The sequence below is a fragment of the Erithacus rubecula genome (assembly GCF_903797595.1).
Source record: "Erithacus rubecula genome assembly, chromosome: 10".
In the NCBI taxonomy this organism is placed as follows: Eukaryota; Metazoa; Chordata; class Aves; order Passeriformes; family Muscicapidae; genus Erithacus; species Erithacus rubecula.
The window spans coordinates 23,592,284-23,618,183 of record NC_136662.1 but is presented as its reverse complement, the minus strand read 5'-3'; the positions used below and the strand labels follow the sequence as shown (position 1 = coordinate 23,618,183).

The following is a 25,900-nucleotide window of genomic DNA, read 5'->3' as shown; positions in this document are numbered from 1 at the left end:
GTACATGTGTTACCAGGCTTAGGGGAGAGAGGGGATTTTGAATTGTATGAGAAAGGAACCACTGCATTGCCCTGACAGTTGCTTGGGGAAGGATGGAGTATCATCTGTGTAATGGCTGATTAAAAGGGGAAGTAGGGTTTATACTAATGCACTTGTTTTCTTTCCTTTGCACAGGTGTAACTCATGCCATGGGAGGCAGAGGAGGCCTGAACAGAGGAAACATCAGTTAAATGAAATGTAAAGTACTTCCAGCTGTGTATACAAAGTGCCAGTTTGCCTGTGGTTGCTTAGTGTAATGAAGCCAGAGCTTGAAGCAGCATTTCATACTTAGAGTTGTGTGCACACATTTCAGTGTCTTTTATTAATAAAATTAGAAAAAAAGTTGACATTCAAATGGTGTCTTGTTTTAAACTTCTCTGCTGTGCATCACTTGCTGGGACAGTTGTACCAGTCTTTGGATACAGTCTTTCCTGTGAGAGCAGTAACAGGTCGTGCTATTCTTTTGCCAACATCCAAACTGTAGTACCGATCTGAAAGGGAGAGAAGTCAGGATTAAATTCCAGAAACTACATCTAATACACAGGAAGAATTCACCAATTCAAGCCTGCATTTTAATGTCACTTAGGCCTGAATAACAGATTTTCCATTCCATGTGCATATAGGGAGCTGAGAGGCTGTCAATAAATTCCTGTCCTCAGCTTTATTTTTCAGGTGCCCTTGGTTGCAGTAAGTTTCATAGCTCTGCTAATAATTAAATCTGTCCCAAGAGCAGAAGCAGAAAAGAATATTCTGGCATTGCTAGAACATAGAAAGAGTCTTAAGAATTTGGAAGTCAAACAAACTACCTCCACAACAGTCCTGCACTCAGTACAGAAGTGGGAAGTCCATGGTCCCTGAGTGTGAATGGGCCTGTAAGGCTGATTCCTCCAAGGTGAGGAATTGGATCTTACTCACAGGATCTTTAATAGCCTATATTTGGGTATGGTTTGTTCTTAAAGATTTTAATTTTTTTTTTTTTTATGTAGAAAATTCTGAGGAATGCTTATACGGGATCCTGGCTGGCGAATGAGTCTACCTAAACTAGGTTCATAAATATTTTTTTTGAGCTAAGTCAAGTGGGTCATCTCCCTCCTTTTAGTGTTTTGTCAGAAACATAGTTCCATAGAAGCCATTGAAAAACTTGCTGTGTAGTGATCCAAATATTTCAGTCTATCATTAACATAATCTTTCTTTAAGTGCAAAGTTTGTCACTTTACAAGGGTGAACTTCCTGTCAATGCATTCCCCTTTTGTCTGCTTTGAACCTCTGTATTTCATTGCTGCACGTTGTCCTGTAACTCCTGAATTTTAATAGAAGCATCTCTTGCTTATTATTTTAATTCTCAGGACTTTTTAGTAGTGCTGAAAGTAGTACCACAAGAGGTAACAGGAACTTCTTTCTTTCCCGCCCTCCCCATGTCTTTTGAGGTCTATAGTGATGTGCTTTAGTTTTTACTTACTGTAAGAGAAGGCATAGTAATCGTAGCCATCGGGCTTGTTCTGGTTGGGCACGGAGAGAGTTGAGTGGATAACTTTGGGGAGCCCTCTCCAGTACGTTGTCATTTGGACTTCCTTGCGCAGAACACCTGCAAACAGAGGGAACCCTCCGTGAAGAGCTGTGCCACCTACAGCCATTAAAACCCTCCACACAAGGTTGTGTCAGACCCTGCAGAGGTGACAGCATCTGTGCAAGAGACCCTCAGTGCCCACGTTACCAGAGGGGTGGGGGTTGATCCTGACGGTGCGGATGACAGTCGGCATTCGCACAGCGCGCTGGAAGCGGCGCCGGATCACGACTCTGGGCACAAAGGCTGGGTACCGGATGGTGACCCGGGCTCTTCTCTGACACTTCTTGGCTGGTTCTTGTCTGTACACGTACTGCTGCATGTTTCCATCTAAAACACACGTTTGTTTTGTTGGTTTGAAAAAAATAAATCAACTCCGCCTCCCCTCCCCACCTGCTTGATCAGGTATGAAAATGTCATATTCGTATCACACACAGGAAATCAATAACAAATAGCATTCTTGTGGTGGCAGTATAGCATTCATGTAGGACAAGGAAATTACTTTAAAATAGGAAACCAGAAATTGACTTGAAAATTTCCACATATAGTTATGAACTACAATCTTAAAGCCTTCCCTTATCTAATTAACTTGAGATTAAAATCGCTTTATTACCAGATAAAACTCATTTCAATGTTTAGTCACTATAGTCCTGGATTCCTGGATTCTCACCGTTGCAGACCTGGTTTAAAATGCACTGAAAGACCTCCAAGTACTAATAGAAATTTTTTAAAGCTTCAAGCCATTTTTGAGCACCTGGATCACTGGCATCATTTGTATTTCTGTTTTTGAAAGAAACAGGTCTTGAGTCAAGAGAAACAGTGTTTTATTCCTAAGGCAATTCAAGCAGCTTTTGATGTTCCCTGAATTTCAGGTACACAAGACTTACCTCTTTTGATAAAATAAACAGATTCTGGTCTGCTGTTGTATCGTGCCACAGGGAGGGTTGCTACTATTCTCCCACTTAACCCTGCAAATCCAGTTGCGAGAGGTTTGGGGTAGCCATTATCCATAACACCATTAGTGAAGCGCCAGTACAGGGGACCCTGAGCATTTAAGGGAGGAAAAAAAGGAACTTTAGAGGAAGTTAATTCCTGGTTATTGAACTGCAAAACAAACATGAAGAATAAACCATAAATAAGCACTAACACTTTGATAGCTATGTTGTAAAACTGACTGGAATCACTCATACGCCCATTACAAATGCAATAAAACTACTACAGTTTCATTAAGTACCTCCTGCAGCCTTTTAACCTTTGAATAAGGCTAGAGTATTTTAGAAGCTAATTTTTAAGAGGGGTTACTGAACAAAGGGGTTTCCTTTCTAAATCTCTTAAATTTTCATAGATACAACAAGCAGCTTGTATTCCAAGACTGAGTGATTTATTGGGAAATAACTGCATAACAGCTTTAACCAGGCATGGGCATCCCATTAGCATTTTATTTCAGGTTGGGAAACATACCAGGAAACATACTAGGAATAAATTTAGGCAATTTTTTCACCCAATATCCAATCTAAACCTCCCCTGGTGCAACCTGAGGCCATTCCTTGTCAATCCTGTTGCTGTTCTCTGGGAACACAACCAGAATCCCCCCGGCTGCACCCTCCTGTTAGGGAATTGTGCAGGGCCAAAATGTTTCCCCTTGAGCCTCCCCATCAGCCTCGCCCCATCCTGCAGCCCCGGCAGTGCTCCCACCTTGATGAAGAAGGTTTTCCCATCGCAGTTGCACCTGGAGAAGACGGAGTCGATGGGCGAGGGGATGCCCCAGCCGTCGCTGATCCGGCGGGGGTTGGTGGTCGGCGGGGTCCGGCCGTTCAGCAGCCAGTAATAGTGACCTGAGGGGAAAGGCGTGAGGGGCGCCGGGACAGCGAGGGGACAGCGAGGGGACAGCGAGGGGACATTGAGGGGACAGCGCCATCCTTCCCGGGGGACAGCAGGGGGACCAGGTCCTTCTTCCCCGGGGACGCGGCTGAACCGGCGCCGTGAGGGATGTGGGGGGGCGGCCTCTGGGCTCGGGAGAGTTTCCTGAGGGGCGAAGGGGCACCGGGGCGAGGGAGGGAGGAAGAAGAGGAGGAAGAGAGGCGGGGCGGGTGAAGGAACAGGTGACGGTGAGGGATTGAGGTCGGGAAAGGTGAGGGAGGAGCTCGGGCGCTATGGGGGAGAAGGAGGAGGGCGGTTGGAGCACGTTCGGAGCAGCCTCACCTCGGAACACGGCCAGGGTGCCATTGGGCAGGGCTACCATGCCGTCCGCTGGCTTGCCGCTGCACAGGTCCTTCTCGTCGTTCTTGCTCTCTGCAAAACACAGCCAGCTGGCTTTGTTAAAGGTTTAAGAATGGCCTTAGCTTTCCCCCTTGGTCCCCAGGGATTGATTCCTCCTCGGGGATTTTTCCCCCCAAAATATCTTTGAGTGTAAGACTGAAAAATTGCCCAAGAACCTGTGGGTTGTGTCTAACTAAAATAAAGAGAGGGGATGAAAAAGGCTGTGGCAAAAAGAACAGAGGCAAGAAACTTATTTTCTCCTTTATATGACATTTTTAGTAGGTGGCTAGAAAACACCAGGTTGGGTACCATGAATGAGAGTGGATGTGCAGCCTGACTTCTAGCAATTTTTTCATGGGATTTAGAAATTCGTCATCTTTTTACCTTTACTTTTTGTCTGTTTGCATCTTCTACAATAGCAAACAGGAGGAGGAGAAACTTAGTAAACAATTTTCAGTAGGAGCAATCACTGAAACCAATTAATTTAGATCATGTTCTAAACTACCTGGTGCATTTAACTAACTCCACGGCTGAGAACTGAGGTTCCAGTATTCCACTGGCAGCTGTGGTTGTGGCTGCCCATGGGATGCTGCCACGTTCCCTTGAGTTACTGATGCTTTTGTACCTGTTGGAATGCACTTACCTTGTGTTTCTCCAGGGAACATTGGCAGGTCCCCAACTTGTATTAAAGGCTTGTTTATCTCTGGCTCTTCTTTCTCTGGCAGAGTTTGGGGCTCAGTTGGGTGAGGTTCTTCCCTGGCCTCAGTGACCTCCTGGAAATGTATTGTTGGCTTGGATGTCCCATTAGACACAAGATACATTTCTTCTATTGTGTCTTTTTTATCCCTTGTAGTGGTTTCTTTGGTAACTGTAGTTACCTCCTCTTTGGCAATACCAGGGGCCTTTTCAGTGACATCTTCCATTTCTTTTTCAGGTGTGGTGTCCATTTCTTTGATGGTTGTTACCTCTTTTTTACCAGCTGTTGTCATCTCCACAATAACACAAGTAGCACCTGGACTCTCTTTGTCTGCTGCTGGCCCAGCCTGCTCATTGTCTGTAGTTGTCTCTTTTTCATTTGGTGTTACAGCCTCATTGGGTTGAGGAGTTGAATCTTTGATGGTTGTTACCAGCACGGTGGGATTGGACAAGGAAGCTGTGGCTGCTGCTGTTGCAGTCTTGGTGTCTGTAGAAGTTGTTTCTGATTCAGCTGCTGTGGTGGCAGGTTGCTCGGTCATAGGAGCTGTGTTTGGAATGTCATCCATATCTTTAGGAGAATCAGCAGGTTTAGCTGTTGTCACCATAGCTACAGTAACCGTGTCTTTCCCAATTGCAGCTGTGAAAATGTCTTTAAGCAGAGTAGTTCTGTCTTTCTTGGCTGTTGTTGTCTCCTTGTTCTCCATTGTGGTATCTGAAAGCATCGTGCCTGCCTCAAGTGTGGTGGAGTCCATTCCAGGTGTTGTGGTTGCGGCATTGCTTGGAGAAGCCGTGGCTTTACTGGCAGGGGTACTGGCCTCAGGGGCTGCAGGGCTGGTTGGAGAGTCAGCATCCTCTGCTTTAGGGGTGGTGGGAGAGTCTGCCTTGGTTGTAGTTTCTTCTGGTGTTGTCTCTTCAGGTTTAGGGGTGGTGGGAGAGTCTGCCTTGGTTGTAGTTTCTTCTGGTGTTGTCTCTTCAGGTTTAGGGGTAGTGGGAGAGTCTGCCTTGGTTGTAGTTTCTTCTGGTGTTGTCTCTTCAGGTTTAGGGGTAGTGGGAGAGTCTGCCTTGGTTGTAGTTTCTTCTGGGGTTTTTTCTTTGGGTTTAGGGGTAGTGGGAGAGTCTGCCTTTGTTGTTGGCTCCTCTGAGGTTGTCTGCTCTGGTTTGGGAGTTGTCAACTCCTCTGGGGTGGTTGGCTCATCTGCTGCGGGTATTGTTGTCTCCTCTGGTTTAGGGGTTGTCACCTCCTCTGGAGTTGTCTCCTCTGGTTTAGGGGTTGTCTCCTCTGGTTTAGGGGTTGTTGGTTCCTCTGGGGTTGTCGGCTTCTCTGGGGTTGTCTCCTCTGGTGTGGGGGTTGTCGGCTCCTCTGGTTTAGGGGTGGTTGGCTCCTCTGGGGTTGTCTCCTCGGGTTTAGGGGTAGTCACCTCCTCTGGGGTTGTCTCCTCTGGTTTAGGGGTTGTTGGCTCTTCTGGTGTGGGGGTTGTCGGCTCTTCTGGAGTTGTCTCCTCTGGTGCAGGGGTTGTTGGTTCCTCTGGTGTTGTTTCCTCTGGTTTAGGGGTTGTTGGTTCCTCTGGGGTTGTTGGCTCCTCTGGGGTTGTCTCCTCTGGTGCAGGTGTTGTCACCTCCTCTGGAGTTGTCTCCCCTGGTGTGGGAGTTGTTGGCTCCTCTGGGGTTGTCTCCTCTGGTGCAGGGGTTGTTGGTTCCTCTGGGGTTGTCTCCTCTGGTGCAGGGGTTGTTGGTTCCTCTGGGGTTGTCTCCTCTGGTGCAGGGGTTGTTGGCTCCACTGGAGTTGTCTCCTCTGGTGTGGGGGTTGTTGGTTCCTCTGGAGTTGTCTCCTCTGGTGCAGGTGTTGTCACCTCCTCTGGGGTTGTCTCCTCTGGTGCAGGGGTTGTTGGTTCCTCTGGTGTGGTTTCCTCTGGTGCAGGGGTTGTTGGTTCCTCTGGGGTTGTCTCCTCTGGTGCAGGTGTTGTCACCTCCTCTGGGGTTGTCTCCTCTGGTGTGGGGGTTGTTGGTTCCTCTGGTGTTGTCTCCTCTGCTGCAGGGGTTGTTGGCTCCTCTGGGGTTGTCTCCTCTGGTGCAGGGGTTGTTGGCTCCTCTGGGGTTGTCTCCTCTGGTGTGGGGGTTGTTGGTTCCCCCGGGGTTGTTTCCTCTGCTGCAGGGGTTGTTGGTTCCTCTGGTGTTGTCTCCTCTGGTGCAGGCGTTGTTGGCTCCTCTGGTGTTGTCTCCTCTGGTGTGGGGGTTGTTGGTTCCTCTGGGGTTGTCTCCTCTGGTGCAGGGGTTGTTGGTTCCTCTGGTGTTGTCTCCTCTGGTGCAGGTGTTGTTGGTTCCTCTGGTGCAGGGGTTGTTGGTTCCTCTGGTGTTGTCTCCTCTGGTGCAGGGGTTGTTGGTTCCTCTGGGGTTGTCTCCTCTGGTGCAGGTGTTGTCACCTCCTCTGGGGTTGTCTCCTCTGGTGCAGGGGTTGTTGGTTCCTCTGGGGTTGTCTCCTCTGGTGCAGGGGTTGTTGGTTCCTCTGGTGCAGGGGTTGTTGGTTCCTCTGGGGTTGTCTCCTCTGGTGCAGGGGTTGTTGGCTCCTCTGGGGTTGTCTCCTCTGGTGCAGGTGTTGTTGGTTCCTCTGGAGTTGTCTCCTCTGGTGCAGGGGTTGTTGGCTCCTCTGGAGTTGTCTCCTCTGGTGCAGGGGTTGTTGGCTCCTCTGGGGTTGTCTCCTCTGGTGTGGGGGTTGTCACCTCCTCTGGGGTTGTCTCCTCTGGTGCAGGGGTTGTTGGCTCCTCTGGTGTGGTTTCCTCTGGTGCAGGGGTTGTTGGTTCCTCTGGGGTTGTCTCCTCTGGTGCAGGGGTTGTCACCTCCTCTGGAGTTGTCTCCTCTGGTGCAGGGGTTGTTGGCTCCTCTGGGGTTGTCTCCTCTGGTGCAGGGGTTGTTGGCTCCTCTGGTGTGGTTTCCTCTGGTGCAGGGGTTGTTGGTTCCTCTGGAGTTGTCTCCTCTGGTGCAGGGGTTGTTGGCTCCTCTGGAGTTGTCTCCTCTGGTGCAGGGATTGTTGGTTCCTCTGGGGTTGTCTCCTCTGGTGCAGGGGTTGTTGGCTCCTCTGGGGTTGTCTCCTCTGGTGCAGGGGTTGTTGGCTCCTCTGGGGTTGTCTCCTCTGGTGCAGGGGTTGTTGGCTCCTCTGGTGTGGTTTCCTCTGGTGCAGGGGTTGTTTGTTCCTCTGGGGTTGTCTCCTCTGGTGTGGGGGTTGTCACCTCCTCTGGTGTTGTCTCCTCTGGTGCAGGGGTTGTTGGCTCCTCTGGGGTTGTCTCCTCTGGTGCAGGGGTTGTTGATTCCTCTGGAGTTGTCTCCTCTGGTGCAGGGATTGTTGGTTCCTCTGGGGTTGTCTCCTCTGGTGCAGGGGTTGTTGGTTCCTCTGGTGTTGTCTCCTCTGATGCAGGGGTTGTTGGTTCCTCTGGGGTTGTCTCCTCTGGTGCAGGTGTTGTCACCTCCTCTGGGGTTGTCTCCTCTGGTGTGGGGGTTGTCACCTCCTCTGGGGTTGTCTCTTCAGGCGTGGGGGTGCTGGCAGGCTCGCTCTCAGTTGCTGGCTCCTCAGTGGCGTCAGGGGTTGGGTCCTGTGTTGCAGGCAGGTCGGTCGGATCCTCTTCATTCAGTGGTTCCTTGGTGGCATCGGGGGTCACATCTTCTGTCGTGTCCGGAGTAGGAGGTTCAGCTTCAGTCACTGGTTCCTCAGTGTCATCAGGGGTTGTGTCCTCTACCTTTGGGGTTGTAGGACTGTCTTCCATGGTAGTTGGTGCCTCTGTGGCTGCAAGGGTTGTCTCTGCAGGTTCTGTAGTTGGAGCAGGAGTTGTCACTTGGATTTCAGGATCTACAAAACAAATACAAATTCGGTTTGGCCGTTGAAATTACCATAAGGGTAGGTATTGCCTATAAATGTATTATACCCATTAGCTATAAAATGCTTGCTTTCAAATAGCAAGATCTTTTTTGAATGACCAAACTAACCTGGACTGGGTGAAATGGGAGTTCCTTTTGTCTGCATGGGACTTTTCAGCAGCTCAGCTCAGTTTTGGGTAATCCCTTTTGGCCAGCCTGGCTCTGGCCCAGGTTCAGGGTTTAGTTTGGTGCTTGTAGGTGAGGCTGCCTGGGGTTTCCCACCACTTCCATGGAAAGGAAGCCACAATACAAAATAGTCCTTCTAACAAAACACTTCCCTTCTCAGTCTTATTTGATTTATTCCATTGCCCTACATTATAACTTAGTCTGCACCAACAACCTGGAATTGGGGGAGAGAGGTAGGGAAGCAGGAGGAAAAGAATTCCTGAACTTATAGCTCTGACTGCATCTCCTGTTGTATCTTTATTCCTTGGATTGTTTTCCTCATTGTGATGTATGGATTTAAGGCTCTATTTACCTGTATTTATAGTTACATTGATTTGAGTCAAATTGTTGATATTCAGCAAAAAGAACAATAAATGCTTCTGCATTCCAATCTCTCCCTAAGTATTCTCTCTAAGATTGTGCAGTTTAGTTCTGCTTTCACCAATGTTGTGTGTTTAGTATAAGCAGAGTATTGCAGAACAGGTTTCACTCACATGCCATGTGTCTGAAATACCATAAGCCAGCTGTGATCCTATTAATGTTTATTTGAATTTCCTTGATTTTTTTTCATTTAACCCACTATACTTTTTTTGTTTGTTTGGGGTTTTTTTTTGTTGTTATTGTTGTTGTTGTTGTTTTGTTTTGTTTTTTGTAATAGGAAATTGGAATACCAGAAAATAAATACTCCGAATCTAAAACAAACAGATAGGGAGAGGATTAAAATATTGACTGACTTCTAGTGTCCTTTCAACTGCATTCCAAACTGAGTTATCACTTGAGTTATCACTTCAAATGCTGGAACACAGTACCAAAGTCACAGGAAAGCAGCATGTTTTCCAGTCAGAATGAATAAATGATGTGTTCTCTGAAGCAGTGTGAGGCCTGGCTTGATTAAAGCTAGAGGAACCTAGCTGTGCTGTGCTTACTGTGCTGCCAGTTCACCACTGTCCCACCCTTCCTGTTCCACGGATGCTGTCCAAGACTGACAATGGTCTGCACCCTGTTTTTGGAGGATGTGTGTGAAAATCCAATAGGGACACAGGAGACATTACCACTCTGCATCATCTGTGCTGAGGGAACTCTTCAAAGACCTGAGGGCTTGGTGAGGTAATCAGTTTATAAACCAAGTGCTTCCAAGCTTGGTAACTGTCTGGTAATGTCTAGGATAAGCTTTCTATTTCCAGAGCAGGGAAATGGTCTTGAATGTTCCTTCAGGTAACACCCATTCTGGTACATCCATATACTTGCTTACCTTCCACAGGTTCCTCTGGTGACTCTTCCTCATCTGTGGAGGACCTTTTAGATTTGTTATCTGGAGGAGTCTCTGGGCTTGGCTTTTCTGTGTGTGCTGAAAGAGAGAAGTGGTCCCATTAACAGATTATTTTATTTTTATAGGTGGTTAGTGTCACCTGTATAAGAGTGTTTTAAAAATTTCAGTGACTATCTTCCATTTAAAAGTATGTTTATTTTTATCTATAGGATTCTTTGCACAATTATTTTTGTGGAAAAGAGCAAAAATACACTTTGGATCCTGAAGTGTTTCATCACAGATGGGAATAATATTTTTCCCAGAAGTTTGAGGTGAGGCATTATTAGCTAATGGCAATTTTGAGGTGGGAAAATAAAGTAATTCTGAGTGGAGCTCTATGTTCTGAAAAGTTGTCTTTTTTTGTTTTTTCAGTACAGATGACTTCACTACTTGACTTTCACTACAGATAACTAACTCTAACGGAAATAGGAGAGTTGTCACATTAGGCAAGAATTTGCTTTGATAATCCCCTCACTGTTCTTCAGATATGATCATTCTACACAAATGATTGTTTTTGGGAAACATTTTAAAAGAAATTGTTTCCTTGAAGGAGACAGGAGCTACAAAGCAAGCATGGAACAAGGAAACAACATGGGTATTAAGCTAACTTCTAGTACACTGAGTTTTAGGAGAAATAGGAGGTTGTGTTCAGATTTTCCAGCTCTGAAGAGTGAATGGAATTTCAGCTGAATCCAGTAAGAGCCAGATAATATATTGTAATTAATTTTTGGTCAAATTGTACAATTGGAAATGAACTACTAGCATCTCCTTGTAGAAGGAACTTGTTAGTTGTGAAGAGAATGTGATGGAGCTCAGGGAGCTGGCCAAATTATTGATCCAACCAAGGGTAACTGGTAACTGCCAGAGGTGTGTGTAATCAGCTTTTTACAAAAGGAACAGGATTTTTGTCTCCAAGGGATGACCATGGTGTCAAAAGGTTTACTTTCACAGTGAGATAGTGTTCAAAGCAAGAAAGATTGGGTATTGCACTGCGTCCTGAAACCTTCATTGAGGAAGAGAGAGAAGTTATTGTTGAAGCTGAATGACTCCTTTGAAAGCCAATTGTTGGGCAGAAGAACCTTTTGGTTATGTTTTCAGGAAATAAAATGTTTCTGGAGGACAGGGAAGATAAGAGTAAGCTCTGTATATACATTGTACACTTGGCTTTACTGTACAGAAAAAAAATGTTCAGAGGATGCTGAAACAATAAATTTATTCCAAGAGGTTTAACAGATTTCTCAGTTATTCAGACATAGTATAAATAGTAAAATACTGAGTACAGTGGGGATTTCTGCTGGATTTTTTTGACAAAAATTGATAGCCAAGTTTAGTACAATACAGAAGAAACCATTTAAGATTAGGAATGGTTGATTAATTCTTCATTATATTTTAACTGAAGAAGTGAAAGGGTTTAATAGTGTTTTGTGAGTGTTTGGGTGTGAAAAACTCAACAGAAACAAGAAATATTAAGCAGCCTCAAAAGCAGCAAATTCACTTCAATAAGCTTCCAAGACACTTCTCTAGACATTCAGCCAAAAATGCTGAATACAGACTCTATTTCAGTCTGAATAACTGTGCAGTTGTGTGGCAAAGCTAAGCCACTATCCCAGCTCTTGGGGACCACTTGGGTGAAGAGAACTAAATGATAATTGTGACTTATGTTGTGTGTTACACTGCAGGCTTTGGGAATTGGCTGCCTTGGAGATGGGCTGCTCTGTGACCCAGTGCCAAGCCACATTTGTCAAGTGTGTTGACATAAGCTAGTTTAGGTCTGTAGCTATGAGAAAGTTTAACGACATGATGAAATTAAACATATTCTGTTGTTGTTTTTTAGAGTTCATTTGCTGGTGTCCTTAAAGCTACATGAGGGCAGGACTGCACCTCCACGTCTGTGCCTTTTTTGTGCTCAGCTGAAACCCCACCAGGCTCTGCAGAAAAGGATAGAACAAAAGAAGTGATTGCAGGTCAGTTTGATTCTGCCCTGGACTGAACTTGCAGCCTAAAGGTAAAATGTGTGTTTTCTTAAATTTTCTCACTACAGTGTGAACATGTAATATCCAGTTCCTTCCTCCTGCCTCACAGGGTGGGTTTTTGTGTTGGGCTGCTTTTCCTATATTGGATTTGAGACAAAGAGAATCTAGGATGTGCATCTGTAGAATGCTGCCAGTGACTGTGGTGACCCCAAGCAAGTGGTCTGGAGTTCCAGGTAGTGCTATCCCCAGGCACAGAGTAGCCATTCCCCACTTTTAGATGGGTGGGGATTTTAAGGAAATTGAACCTTCTATAAAGTTGAACCATCCCTCTTGTTTTTCTAGGATGAACTCAGCTTTTTACTGCAATTCATTTATTCATCTGCCTAGTGGAAAAGGCCCTGAGGGTGCTGGTGACAGTGGCTGAATGTGAGCCAGGTGTACCCAGGCAGACCAGGGGCCAGTGGCCACCAAGCTGTGCCAGCCATGGTGTGGCCATAGACCCAGGGCAGTGGCTGTGCCCTGTGCTGGTGCAGCTGAGGGACCTTGAGTGCTGAGTCCAGTTCTAGGCCCTCATGGCCAGAGAGACCTTGAGGGGCTGGAGCATGTCCAGGGAAGGGAACAGAGCTGGGGAAGGGGCTGGAGCACCAGGAGCAGCTGAGGGAGCTGGGAAAGGGGAGCTTGGAGAAAAGGAGGCTCAGGGGGCCCTTCTGGCTCTGCACAGCTCTCTGACAGGAGGGGCCAGCAGTGAGGGGGTCAGGCTCGGCACCCAGGGGACATGGACTAGGACAAGAGGAACTGACCCCTAGGAACACCAGGGGAGGTTTGGATTACTAGGCTGCCCAGGGCAGGGGCGGAGTCCCCATCCCTGGAGGGATTTAGAAGCTGTGTGAATGTGGTACTTGAGGGACGTGTTTTAGTGGTGGCTTTGGCAGTGCTAGGGGATTGCTTGGATACAATGATCTCAAAAAGTCTTTTCCAAACAAAACTGTTCTGATTCCCCAGCTTCTCTCATTGAATCATGTTATTGATGAGCAGACATTGTCCTTACATGTGGTATTCTGAATAAGGGCTCTGATAGTTAGAGCACGGCTAGTGATAAAAGAGCCTAATGTAAAATACAACTTTACCCTCAGAATTCATATCTTGGTGATGTCTTCCAGGGTATCTAGCTGTATATTTTTATAAAGTGTTCATGCTTGAGAAAATGGCCGATTTGTTTGTGAAATGAGGGTTCATCATTTTTGTTGTGTTTTCTTTTGTCCAGTTGTTACCAAAGCCTACACAGCTTTGTTTATGATAAAACAAAGCACCTCTGTTTAAATACATCTTTGACAAGCAGTAACGGAGCAATGTCTTACCCTCTTTGCAGTGCTTGGCGTAGTCCGGGCAGCACTTGCCGTATCGCTCACAGTCGGCATCGCAGTCGCACTCCCTTCCGCGCTGGAAGGACTCGAAGCAGCGTCCCTCGCAGGAGGCGGCTGTGGGGCAGAGCACACAGTCAGCCTGCGGCCAGCTCACCTGGAACGCTGGGACCTCTCTACAGTGAAGTCGTGTGCTCGAGCTGCTGCCAAGAGCAGCTCGGGAAAATCAGGTGCTTATCCCGGTCTGACCCAGGATTGTAACTGGGGTTTGGATCAGGCAGCACTGCCAGCAGGGCACTGTGCCATGGCAGGGACTCGAGACCATTGCATTGACAGTGCAGTAAAACGTGACCGCCGCGTTCACTTTAGCCAGGTCCCACCGTTAGAGGCTTCTGCTTCCCCAACCACAGAGCAGTGGTGGCAGAAGCAATATTTAAATTCTAGCCTGGGTTTGCAGGAAGGTGTTCACCAGGGTATCCCTTTGCAATAAGAATGATGGGTCTACCAAAGCATTTCTGAAAAAAAACAATTGGCCTAATTGGGCCACAACCGAGTGTACGTAGTGTGTCCAGGCAAACACTGCAACCTAATTGTGTGAACAAGTTAACCAAGTTACCCCAAGAGACTGCTTTGGAACTGTTTATTATAGTTCTTAAATTATTAGTATTAAAGGACTACATACCATCTTTTGGCATGATTAATAACCACATGATTTTAATATTTAATTTTTGGTTAACTTGTGAAACTTCACTGGCCAAACTGCTTTTTCATATCAAATAATGACCACATTGTGTTAGAAAGAGTATACACAGCTATTAAAGACTTCAGAAAGAGCACTTTCTCTACGTAAATCTCTATTGAAGTCATTGTCTCTGTGGCACACAAGGGATAAAATCATGTTTTATAGTTTAATCACTATCTAGAAAAATTAGGATTACTGTATAGGCAGATTCTGAATGTCTTTGGATTAGTGTAGTTGTGGAATCAGTGTTGATGCCAGTGGATCCATCCCACATGCACAGGTGAGAATTATTTTTATTTTCTTAGAGAAATTTTTATTCATAAATGATGTCTGGCATTTCTGTCATTTAGTCAGTGTTGATTCCACACTAACTGGTAAACAGTCCTTAGCCAAACTGCCTGCTTTCTTTCAGGATGGCATTTAATGTACTTGCCTGGACTCACTGATTTAGAGTAGAGCAGGGAAGAATTCCTCTAGCCTTAAACTTTTGGTTAAATGTTGTGTAGAAGCCAGAATACCTTTAGAATCTGACCCACAATGAATAAAGAGCCTACATAATTAAAATGCCTCACTCTGCATCTTCAGCTGTGAGAAATGCTGCTGTCTCCCCACAAAGCAAAATGAGGATGGGGAAGAAAGTGTCCCCAGTGTATGTCAGGAACAGCAGAAATAGAATTTTAGGGAATGCTAGGTCTGTATTTTGAACAACACTCCGTGGTGTTGCTGATTCCGAGAATTATTTGCCACTTGTGTAATCCTACTGGAACCACAGTGTAGTGTAACAAACTACTGTTATCCAAACCACTGACATTTCTGACACTGGTGATTCCTAAGAAAATTCCTTTAATGCTCAGTAAAGCAGTTTGAAAAACCTGTGTTTATTTACATTGTACAGTTTTGCCTATAAATAAAGCATAAATTAATACTCATCCAACCACCTTTTCTAGAAGACTCTAGGCATGGTTCTGATCCAAAGTCAATTTCTGTCCATGGAAGGACATCCTGGCTTTGGATTAGACCCCACAGCATCCATACTTCTTAAATTTGAGTTAGAGTATGTCAGAATTTCTTTCTGCAAAACCCTGAATTGGCTTTTACCACCTTTTTTCCTTTGTGTAAGAGACAGACATATACAGTACAAATGCACTAAGGAGTTGAAAACAAACAGTAAACTGGTTTTGCCTATCTTGCATAGTTATGCTTTTGTAAAAAGCATAATTCTTTGCTTGGCAATAATCTCTGGATATACAACTTTCTTTGGATTACAATAATATCCTGAGTACTTGAGGGGAACGACAACACATGTATTAGAGGCAACAAGGACACAGCAAACAAACAGACATTTGAGCATTCAGAGAGAAGACACTGGTGTGGTAGGGAGTTGGGAGGGGAGTTTTGAGGAGAAGAACTGGCTGTATTTGGGAACTTACCCACTGTGCAGACTTTCCTGAAGTCAGGGCAGCACTCCATGTAGTGGTGACAGTTAAAATCACACTGGCAGTGATGCTCTCTAGAATACCCTGCCCCACATCTCCCTGTACAGCTTGATACATCTAAAATCGCACAACACTGGTGTAAGCATTGCCAAACCACAACAGTCTTTAAGCAAATGCTGAATGGAAAAGGAGTTTGTTTTTTTTCCCCTACGGAATGTGGTTTCTTCACTCAGTACTGCAGATGCTGAGGGCCTGGTGTGACCCCTCCTGAAGGTGTGGGGAGTGAAGGTTTGCTCTGAGCCAGCCTGAGGACCAGCAGCATCATGTGTTCAGGTTAGAGGGGTTTTCCACTGAGCTAACTTAACCCCTTTCTTCTGAAAATGAAGGAATCCTTGAGGATTGGTTCTGTAGTATAACCATAGGCATCCAAACTAGCCCCTTAGACAGTATGTCAGCTTTGCTGACTTATTCTCCAATTTTATTCACCCTCTGTATGGTAATGTGTGCTCATCTCCACACCCATACCTGACAGACCCCCTAGGTGTCTGATTTTTACTGCTGGTAATGCTGTTCCTCTAACCTATCAAATCAGGCTAGCTTGGAAACTGGAGAGCATTGTCATAATAAATACAGCTCCCTGAAACCATTTTTATCAGAAGTTTCAAAATCTGCCTACTCCCTACACTACATTTTTTTCCCTGATGTCAGGGAAGAATTTATTATCAGCTGTAAGGTTAAGAACAGTTGGGATCTAGCCCTGCAACTCCTATGAAGTACAGTTTGTTAATTAGAAAATTACTTACTAGCAGACTAACAGAAAAGCTCATCCCACAATGGCTTTACTGCCAGACTGCTGAGAAATGCTGGATAATAAGAAATGGTGCAGATAACAGGTGCTAAAGCAAGACGTCAGGAGGTGTCTTGCTTTAACCTGTGAGCATTCCAGCTCAGCAGTGCCTTGCTACATTCTGCTGCCAAATCAGGTATTCACTCTGCAACCCTCCCCTTCCTCTGTGAAATATCTGCCAACACAACCAGCTAACAGCTTCTTCTGGAAATGAAACATGCAGGACCACAAATGAAGCGTCCCTAAATACAAACAAAGAAGCTGAACAATCAGCAATCTCAAACAGATAATCAGCTGAAACATTGAGGAACAACAAGGAAATAACATGTAACACAACACAACACCAAAGACAATTTCTAACAGTGTACATTCCACATCTGTGTGTCTGAAGGAAGAGCATGGGATAACAAATATTTTATCTATTACCTATACTGTGATTTTCAGCCAGTACTTGTAATGGTTGTTACCACTTTACTGCAAATAGAAAAGTGAAAGCAAGGGATAACTGGAGACATTAATGGACTTGAGTTACTGGGCTATTAATACAGCAGTTGACAAGACAAGATGGACATCTTCCTTTATGAATATATGCCAAATATATTGAACCCTTCTTCCTTTTTAGAAAGAAAATAAGTCCAATAGTTATACAGTTAATATACAGTCCAATTTTTATATCACTTCATTTGTTTCTTTTAAGTTTATGACTTGTAAGTTACAGAGTTTCTCGTAAGGAAAATGCCTGAATGGTCCTGGTTGCTGTTGGCAAGTGTCTTAATTTTTGCTGAAACTGGTGGGAAGGCATCAGTTATCAAAGGGCCAGTGTAGGGTCCTATCTGGCATGGGGCATGTTCTGAGAAGATGCTCAGATATATATTGTGCCTTCTGTTATTAAGTAGTAATAAATCATTTTCTACTAGCAAATAATAACCCATTGTTATCCTCCTGAAAATCTGGGAGCTAACAGAGAGCTGCAACAGCACAGGATTTGCCAGGTGGCATGTTCTGCTTCCCCATAACTGTATTACTTAAGTTAGGAATCAATTATAGACTCAGAGTATTATTAGACAAATAATTCCCCAAATTTGCCTCAGTGCTGTAATAATGAGGGTATATTATTGAAATATTTCTAGCCAATCTTTGTGGATATTCTCATGTTCATTCTCAATCAACCTGCAAATCACTAGGGCTAAATACATCAGTGTAAGGGCAAGAGGCTCTGTAGATTGTCTACAGAAAAAGTAATAGGTTCATACACATTTTGTATTGTATTCATATTTTTATGTTATTCCTCAAAAATAGAGGACCATGCTACACTAAAATTTATTTTTGAAAATATTCAGCGATTATAAAAGTGAATTATATTTCCTGTCTGAATAAACTTCTAGAACTTAGTAGTTTTATGAAGATGCATTTGAAATATTCCTAATGTGTGTCAGATTCACACTCCTAGACACCCTTCCTTCATCTTTGTGTGTTACAATACCTTGAGAAGACACTTCTGGAATCAAGGACAGTGAAAGGACCACCAGGGATAAGCAAAGTATGTTCCATATGATCATAACTTTCAGGTATGACATCATTCCTAAAAAGAAATAATCTCACATCACTATCAGCAATTCACTTAATTCATCATTTAAAAATTGCAGTGCATATCTTTATGTATGACTAGTTTCATAAAAAAATCCCATAAAATAAATAATTAAACTGTTCAAATAAAACTGTTCAAATTTATTATTACTCCATAAATTCCCTCTTGATTATTAGTCAGTTAGCCATTAAATTCTATAGTAGGACTATAGAAATTCATTATTACCAAGTAATAGAAATAAATTTTTGCAGAATTCTATTACATGAAGATGACAGTCACAGTCGTCTTCTGACATGGGTACATTTCAGCACAACAATGTTTAAAGTTATAATACTGATAAAAGAAAATCTCTAATAAAACCAAATACTGACAGAAATATGTCAAGTGAAAACAGGCTAAAAGTCAATCTTCTTTCAGAAGGAAAACTCTGGGTTTTCTGTCCCAGTTGCTTGTTTTCCTATTGAAGAAGAGCTCTGGATAGAGACAGGTGTAGCACTTACCTAGCAGAGAGTGCATCTGCTTGCAGGGCTGCTCCAGAGTCCTTATATATTGCTTTGGAACTGTGCTGGGGTCAGGTAATTAGGCAGCTTGTTAAACACACCACCAATGACAGCTCATGACAGCAAACTTTCCACAGGGCTTGGAAGAGGGCCCGGATGACTAGACTAACACAACATCTGGAAAATACTCCCATTAAGAAAAACTAAATAGGAACTTACTAGTCAAAACACATTTTGATTATTGAGAGAAATGAACAAATTGTCCTCAATGCAGCTGGAAGGCATTAGAGAGTATTGCAGAGCAATAAAAAATCATCACAGGCAAATGCTGAGTGTATTTTCTTTCCTGTCAAATGGAGCTTAGGTGACAGTAGCCTGAAATTATGCAGTTTTATCTGCTACTGATGGTGTATCATCTCCAAAAAGTTGTGAGAGCTCTTTCATACAGACAGAAATAATTCCCCTCTTGCAATGAATATTTTGTACTTTCGCCTGAACTGAATGGAAACGCTGCCAAGGCATTGGCTAGAAATCAAAGAATTGAGTCAAATCTCAAAGTTATTGAACATATGATATGTAAGACATCAGAAATGAATGAAAGAGCCCTTAATTGTTTTAATGGGCTTTGTGTTCATTGGTTCCAGATTCAGGATAGGGGAAACGGTCATTTGTAACTCTCAGAGCTAAAGCAGGTTTTAACTGAAACTTTTGTAGTCCTGACTCTTGGGCTTTGGGAGGAATTTTTTATTCAGAAATCATACTAAAGGCCAGGGAATTTTAGTACTTCTTCTTTATATTATTACTTGAGTCCCAAAGTAGTTTTGTTAACCCAAAATAATAAATATGGTATAGTACACAATCATCCCAGTTGAGGAAGGGACTTCAAATGAGAATGAGTCTCTTAAGGAAAATAATGCAGAATAGGAGTGGGTTTAAACATATGTTTGAATGTTTCCCTCCCTTGGTTCATTGACTATACAGCTTTAGTATTTTTGTGCTAGAATTTCTAATTTCTGTATTATCACAATAGAGAGTTTTTTATTCAGTCTTTCAGTGTTGTGTGCAGATGGAATAACTATTTACTTCAGTTAAATGGAGTAACTATTACTCTACTTTGTGGAAAAGGGGAAACTGAATTTTTATAGAGTTTATTCAAGGTCATACAAAAAGAAATGTATATTACATATCATTATAATAAGAGTTTCAGGGCTGTCTTTAGTGGACTATGACCTTGATAAAGAAACCCCAGCTTGGGTAGAATGCTGCCTATCTATGATTATTTGAAGCCTGGGGAAGAAGTACTTGTTAAGTAGCCAAATAGGATCAGCATAATGAGAAGTTTCCTAGAAAAGTACTGAAATCCTTATAACTTAATTAATTTATAATTTAATCAAGCAAGTAATTGAAGGCTAAATTAATGAGTGTATCCTTACTTTGAGATCCATGTCATGGAGGAGATCTGTTGTCTTTTCCATCAGTTCACAGCTGGTGCAGCTGTTATGTTGACTGGCTACCTGAGGTGAATAAATAATGACTCAATAAAAAGAAACATAACTTCAAAATTATTATAATTTTTCTGTTAACATGCCAGGGCTCAACTGGGTCATACAATCAGGTACATATATAATTGAAATTTAGGTAGTTATGACTGGCTGCTACATTGTGTTGTGGATGTTCCTTTTGGTAGGATTGTATTGTTTAATTTCTCTTCTGAATTGAAGTTTTGGGTTGTTAGAGGTCACATGGGGTTGCAAAGTTTGAGTGAAAAGAATTTCATAAGTGGATCAGTAGGCTGTAAGAGCCCTTAAGACACCTTTAAGCTGTAGTGTTACTGTGGCATTGAGATGGGTTATCAGACAGCACTCAGGTGAGGGCTGATCCTGACCAGCTTTTGCTGGTCTTCCCTTTGTTTTTAGGCATGGATTTTGAAATCCTGCTTTAAACTATTGTTATGGATTCTTGTAGGTGGCAAAAAAAGCACTCAGGGCACATGTGCTGTGCCCACATTGGAGTGCCAGGGAGAAGAGCCCGGGGAGGAGCTGAGAGCTCTATCCCAAACAGATACAATATAGGGAAAGTACAAAATGTTCCATTTTCTCCCTTTTGATTTCAGCTGCCTTTAGTGAAACAAGTCTCATTACATTCCTGATGAGTAAATAAGAATACATGACTTCACCAGCATTTTAATTTGTCTTAAAGCGGAACATGGGATCTAACAGCGTGGTTAGTCACTCCAATCAAAAAGAGAGAACCTTATTTTTATCTTATTTTTATTGCTTCACTTGGATATCAACTGGCCAGTCATTTAATTTGGCAAGGCTTTCAGGCAACGTAAACCCTTCATCAAACCTTGGCATGTGTATCCAAAATCTTATCTGTGCTTCCAACTTTCCTAGCAGATTGCATTTTTTAAAAAAGAAGAGGTTAAAAGAAAAAAAAAAAAAAAGCCTTTTCTTACAAACCCTGCTTTGGGCACAATTGCTGTTATTTTTTTTTATTTCTGAATGAACAGACTCATTACACTGATGCCATGACCCAGCGGTGCCTTTTCAGGCCTTGGCTTTTCCACAAGCTCATCCATCATTTTATGGTTGTACTTTGGGGATGTGATCATATCCACTGGGATCACATGGAAAATATAAGTCAGTTAAATCCCATTCAACAGTTGTTGGGATGATCTGGGCCTGGCAGAAGCCTTACTGGTTTTTCAGTTCCATTGCTGATCCCCTTTGTAAAGCCATCAGGATCTTCAGAATATGCTGTGATTTTCAGATGAACACTGAGTTATCTTGGGTGCTCTGAGTCCCTGTGAGGACTCAGGAAGAGCTGCTGGGGTCCCAGCAGAAGTGGCACAGACAAACTGAGCTGAGCAAGAAGAAAGGGAAAAGGTATTTGGAGTAGGGTTGGCCTGTTAAATACTCACTGATTAGTGAACCCTCAGTACATGTAAAAGGAATCATAGAAGGGATGTAATTGCAAGTCAAATGAGAATGCTGGAGGTCTCACTAAAGTTACTAAGAAAAATCATCAAGAAAACTTCTGCTCTTGCAGGAAGGACTGATTGACTGACTGACTGACAGGGTTGGGGTCTTGGAGGGGCAAGGAAGGGAATGGTGTAGAGGAGGTAGATGCCTTCATGTGGGAAACTCATAGGATTACAACTCTGGGACAACTGATAATTGATCAAAGGTGCTTTCTTATCTTGCCTTCTACTGTCTGCCACTTTCTTCCATGCACAACTGGCTGTCTTTCACTGACATTTTATCTGATTGTGGGGAAAACAAAACCAAACCAAACCAAACCAAACCAAACCAAACCAAACCAAAACAAAACAAAACAAAACAAAACAGAAGTTAATTTGAAAGAGCACCTCTGATTTTTAAGACAAAGAAATATTAACATCCTAGCTTTCCCATGGTTTACAAGTAGCAGTAGTGCAATGCATTCTGCTGCACCAGGGCTCAAAATGCTCACATACATCCAGTGATGTAAATACAGATTTTTCGTATTTCCCATTCTGAAAAAGGTGAGAAAATTTTTTAAAAGTAGTAAATGGAGAGGAAAATATGACTTAGATATCATATTTGTTCTCACAGAAATCTCAGGCGAGCCCAAAATGATAGGTGGAAGATGGATAGATTCTGCAGGTTTGTGTTATTTTTATAGTACTACCAATATCAATAGCAGAAATCTTTTTATTCCAGAAAAGCCTTTAAACTCAGTATAGCTGCAGACATAGAACATCTTGAAGAGCAGAAGGAGGAGAAGCAGATTTGCTGGCTGGCTATATCTATGGATGTAATAGATTTTTCTGGAGCCTTGGCCATAAGAACATCACTTTATAGCTGTCATAATATTTCTCAGTGGGTCCTCACAAGTTTTTCTAAAATAATTTTAAAGGTTTTTATTCTAAAGCTAGAATGTGACTTTATCTGAGCTAGACTGGAATCTCACTTTATGTGGAATTTGTGCTCTGATTCATACAACAGGGTAGACTTAGTGGCAGAAAAATTACTAGGAAAAATCTTTTGGGGAATGTCTGGCAGAACAGGACCTCATTAAATAAGAAATGTTCAATTTCTCTTTCTTTTCTCCTACAGGAATTTTTCCTCTCTGGGCCTAGTGAAATGGTTATAGATTTGAATATAGATAGCTGATAAAAGTGAGTACTGTTTCATAAAAAATGTCTCACAAAATGAAATGTATTTCATATTGTTTGTTCTTTTATTCATGTAGTGTATAGACTAATTCTATTGAATCAATATACCATTAGCTGCAAGAAAACAAGAGATTTAACTATAGGAAGAAAAAAGTCAAGCAACATTTGATTAATATGAGGAATAGCCCAGGATATGAAAATGAAGAAAATGAACACAAGAAAGGTAAATCTAGGAGAGCAAGAAGTTATATATGTCTGTCTGTAACGTAGGAAGTTATGTTTAGTAGTTAAACCAGAATTCTCAGTTCAATTTATAGGAGCTGAATTAGCACTGGCTCCTGGAAATCTTGGAAATGAAAGATGCAGACAATTCTTTCAGTTTAGTTATGTCATTATCCCTTCAGGACGGATGGCTCCCAGAAACAGTCACCATTTTTCATATGGCTGACAAATAACACCCTCAGTTTGGCAAAAGAGCAGTGACAAGGTGTCAGACAGGGTTTTTCAGAATTGGTATGAAGTAATTTTCTTGTAACATGAAGAATCATCTTTCTTAGACATCACACTCAGGCTACTATAAATAATTATTTTAACACATTTCCAAGTTTTCACTTCTTACGTACTCATGCAAAAATAATCTGTTTGAATGTGTATATACAAGGGGGAAAGTATTCCTGGATCAGCATAATTGTAAAGAAGAGTGAGGAGTAAATTTTATTGTATGCAACTCTGAGAAGAGATTTTTTTTAATTTTTTTAACTTTTCTGCTGTTGCTTGACTTCAGAGTGAGAACTGAATAGTAACTTATGTACATTCAAGAGGAAGCTCTCAAAGGTCAAATTCCAAGCTTCTGTACAAAAAACTCTCCTGGGACTATTGAATACTGTATATTAGAGGCATTGGAGAAAGCTTTGGTTAAAGCTTCCAGAGGCTCATGGAACCTGCTTTCTTTGTTACTGTAAACATTATTTTGCAGGAATCTGAATTATTCCTATGAAATGTTCAGTACTTCTGTCGATTCAGATTCTGTTGTTTAAAAGACACCTACAGTGAACAAGGGTTGCCTGGGTGTTTGGCAGAGTGAATTGTCTCAGCATGATAAATCCCCTTTCCTTTGGCAGAGGTAAAGGTATTTAAAACACAAGAAAATGTTCATTTCCCCTTGGTTTCACTGACCTTTGAAATCATTGTATTCTCTTAAATGCTTTCAACATGAACTCTACCTCTGAAAGATCAGTTTTTTTCTCAGACCTCCTGCAAGAGTGGCACAAGCACAGCATGATTGCAGCAGCTCCAAGCAGGGCACTGAGGCTCAGCTGTTTTGAGTTTGTACTTCAAATATAACAGCAATTTTCTATCTATAAATGAAACTATGGCAAATATGTAAAATATTCATCAGGGCTATGTTATATCAGAGGTTGTGCAGTACTGATCTGAAGCAGGAATGATCTGCAGCAAAGGCAAAATTATTGACCTTAACTGATGAGGGAAAATAAAATTTTAACCCCTCCCCAAGCTGTAGTTGTTATCCAGATATCTTTCTGATATATCAGGAAATTTCTAGGCATTAGCTTCTGTTCTCCTATAATTAAATGTTGATTTAGAGCTGAGTATTAGGTTTTGGAAATGTAAATCTAAAAGCCCATGTAATTACCTGTTTCTCAAGGGCACCAGCAAGGGTGGTGGGAGCAGTCAGGGAGGTGCTTACCTCTCCCAAACAGTTCTCCTTCACAGCATGGACTGCCAGCACTCACAGCTATTGGGGCTGGGGATGTGTACTAGCCCCCAATCCTTCCTGAGGGGATGACTGTGCTGGGGTCAAGGTCAATCAAGCTTTGGAAAGGTCAGCCTCTGTGGATTTTAAAGGAGTTGAAAGAGGGCTGGCAGCTTTTCTCTTCAAATGACTCATCCCCCTTCTAGACTTCAAATTAATTTTATGGTTTGAATTAAAGTTAGATTATAAGTCAGTGATTCAACTTTGTGGTGTTCAGTTTTAGGGAGGTGCCTGGCACGGCCCTGTTGCTCTCATTTACTGTAGGGATTGATCAATATACTGATATTACTGAGCATTTGTTTGGGCTCACAGTCAGGGTTTCTGGTGTTGGAGCTCTGGCACATGACAGCAGACATGATCCACAGCCTTGTATTTTTTTTTTAATAGAGGTACTGATCTCTGCCTATAAGGAAGATTGGATTTAACAATTCAGCACATCAATATATACATTATCTGGGGATTGCAGAGATAGGATTAGAGTTGAGGAAAATCTAATCTGGTACTCAAGATCAGGGTTAGAGGATTTCAAATTCGAATTATGAAATTTGGGGCCCTCTGTGGTATAGATTTTTGGTCATTGGCATCCCTAGGTTTTAACTGGGCATTGCTTTTGTGTTTAGTCTGAAGTCCCAGATCTGGTTTTCTGGTGTATTTTACAGAGCTGTAATTTGTCCTGATGTCAACCTTTGGCTGTAAATAAGTGATATTTAAATACGTAATAATATTTTTTACTGCATAAATCAGTATGTTATGGTCTGTTTTAACATTTAAGAAACAACAGTGTCAGAAATCCATCTTATTCATTGCTGTTATTGGTATTACTTATCCTACTAGGGCTTAGACTAAACCCATCACAAATTGTAGCCTTAATAACAGCCAGGGAAAAAAAAACCTTGTAATGTTCCCAGAAAGAGAAAACAGAAGCATCTCTCCATCCCAGCTCATTCCCCCACATATAGAATATATGAACATGATGCATGTCTAGGAGAAGAATGTGGGCTATCAACCTTTCTCCTCCCCAAGGCACAGGATGAGAGTGCAGGTGCATCTGACAGACTTTTGTACCTTGATTGGCATCACTGTCAAGGGAAAAGGAATACCAAAGTCTGGCAACAGTTTCCTGTATTTTCTGTAACTGACACCTGAGAATGAGTCTGTGTCACCAAATATGGTCTACTCTGTTTCTGTCACAGTGTCCTCTATGCTGATGGCTCTTTAACTCAACTTTTTGAGGGATTCTGAGCTGTAATGAAGACTGCAAGGAACAGAAAATATCTCCAGTAGAGAATTGAGTCATTTGGATCACTCTGATGGACTGACAGGTTTATAGATAATACCTGTCTGCAATAAAAGCCTAGTTTGAAGAAAGACTATTAATAAAAGTGTAGTTTGAAGAAGGACTATTTCCCTTGTGAAGATTCCCTTTCTAGCATAGGTACTTTTTTGTTGTTTTGGGGTTTTTTATTTTGTTGGGGGTTTTTTTGTTTTTGTTTTTGTTTTTTTTCCTCTTATCCCAAAAGATTAGAACAGGCTTTGGATGTCAGATTCTGACGTGTGGAGGGAGATGCATTTGTAAAGGAAG

At 42.6% G+C, this 25,900-nt stretch overlaps 2 protein-coding genes across 6 annotated transcripts in view; one reads left to right on the top strand and one right to left on the bottom strand.

The window, feature by feature from the left end:
• The window catches only part of TPR (translocated promoter region, nuclear basket protein), a 32,705-nt gene extending 32,311 nt beyond the window's left edge, over positions 1 to 394 (top strand). For all 5 annotated transcript variants that reach the window (XM_079314587.1, XM_079314584.1, XM_079314586.1 and 2 more), the window contains exon 51: positions 175 to 394. In XM_079314587.1, the coding sequence (XP_079170713.1) occupies positions 175 to 230 (56 nt within the window). In that variant the 3' untranslated portion in view covers positions 231 to 394. The remainder of the gene's footprint in view (positions 1 to 174) is intronic.
• On the bottom strand, positions 334 to 18,484 carry PRG4 (proteoglycan 4). Its single transcript, XM_079314060.1, has 13 exons — positions 18,386 to 18,484; positions 17,781 to 17,879; positions 15,445 to 15,567; positions 13,270 to 13,389; positions 9,882 to 9,977; positions 6,175 to 8,396; positions 4,506 to 5,796; positions 3,806 to 3,895; positions 3,299 to 3,438; positions 2,491 to 2,647; positions 1,754 to 1,933; positions 1,499 to 1,624; positions 334 to 530 (listed from the first exon to the last, which is right to left on the bottom strand). Exons 1-13 carry the CDS (start codon positions 18,399 to 18,401, stop codon positions 427 to 429), a joined length of 4,764 nt encoding a protein of 1,587 aa, XP_079170186.1. The 5' UTR covers positions 18,402 to 18,484; the 3' UTR covers positions 334 to 426.
• Between the last annotated feature and the right edge of the window lie 7,416 nt (positions 18,485 to 25,900).

Excerpts from the sequence above, each read along its gene's own strand:
- PRG4 (XM_079314060.1), bottom strand. Across the intron at positions 5,797-6,174 it reads GGGAGACAACTCCAGAGGAG|GTGACAACCCCTAAACCAGA; the intron begins GTGACAACACCT and ends ACTCCAGAGGAG. Across the intron at positions 3,896-4,505 it reads GTTCCCTGGAGAAACACAAG|AGAGCAAGAACGACGAGAAG; the intron begins GTAAGTGCATTC and ends TGTGTTTTGCAG.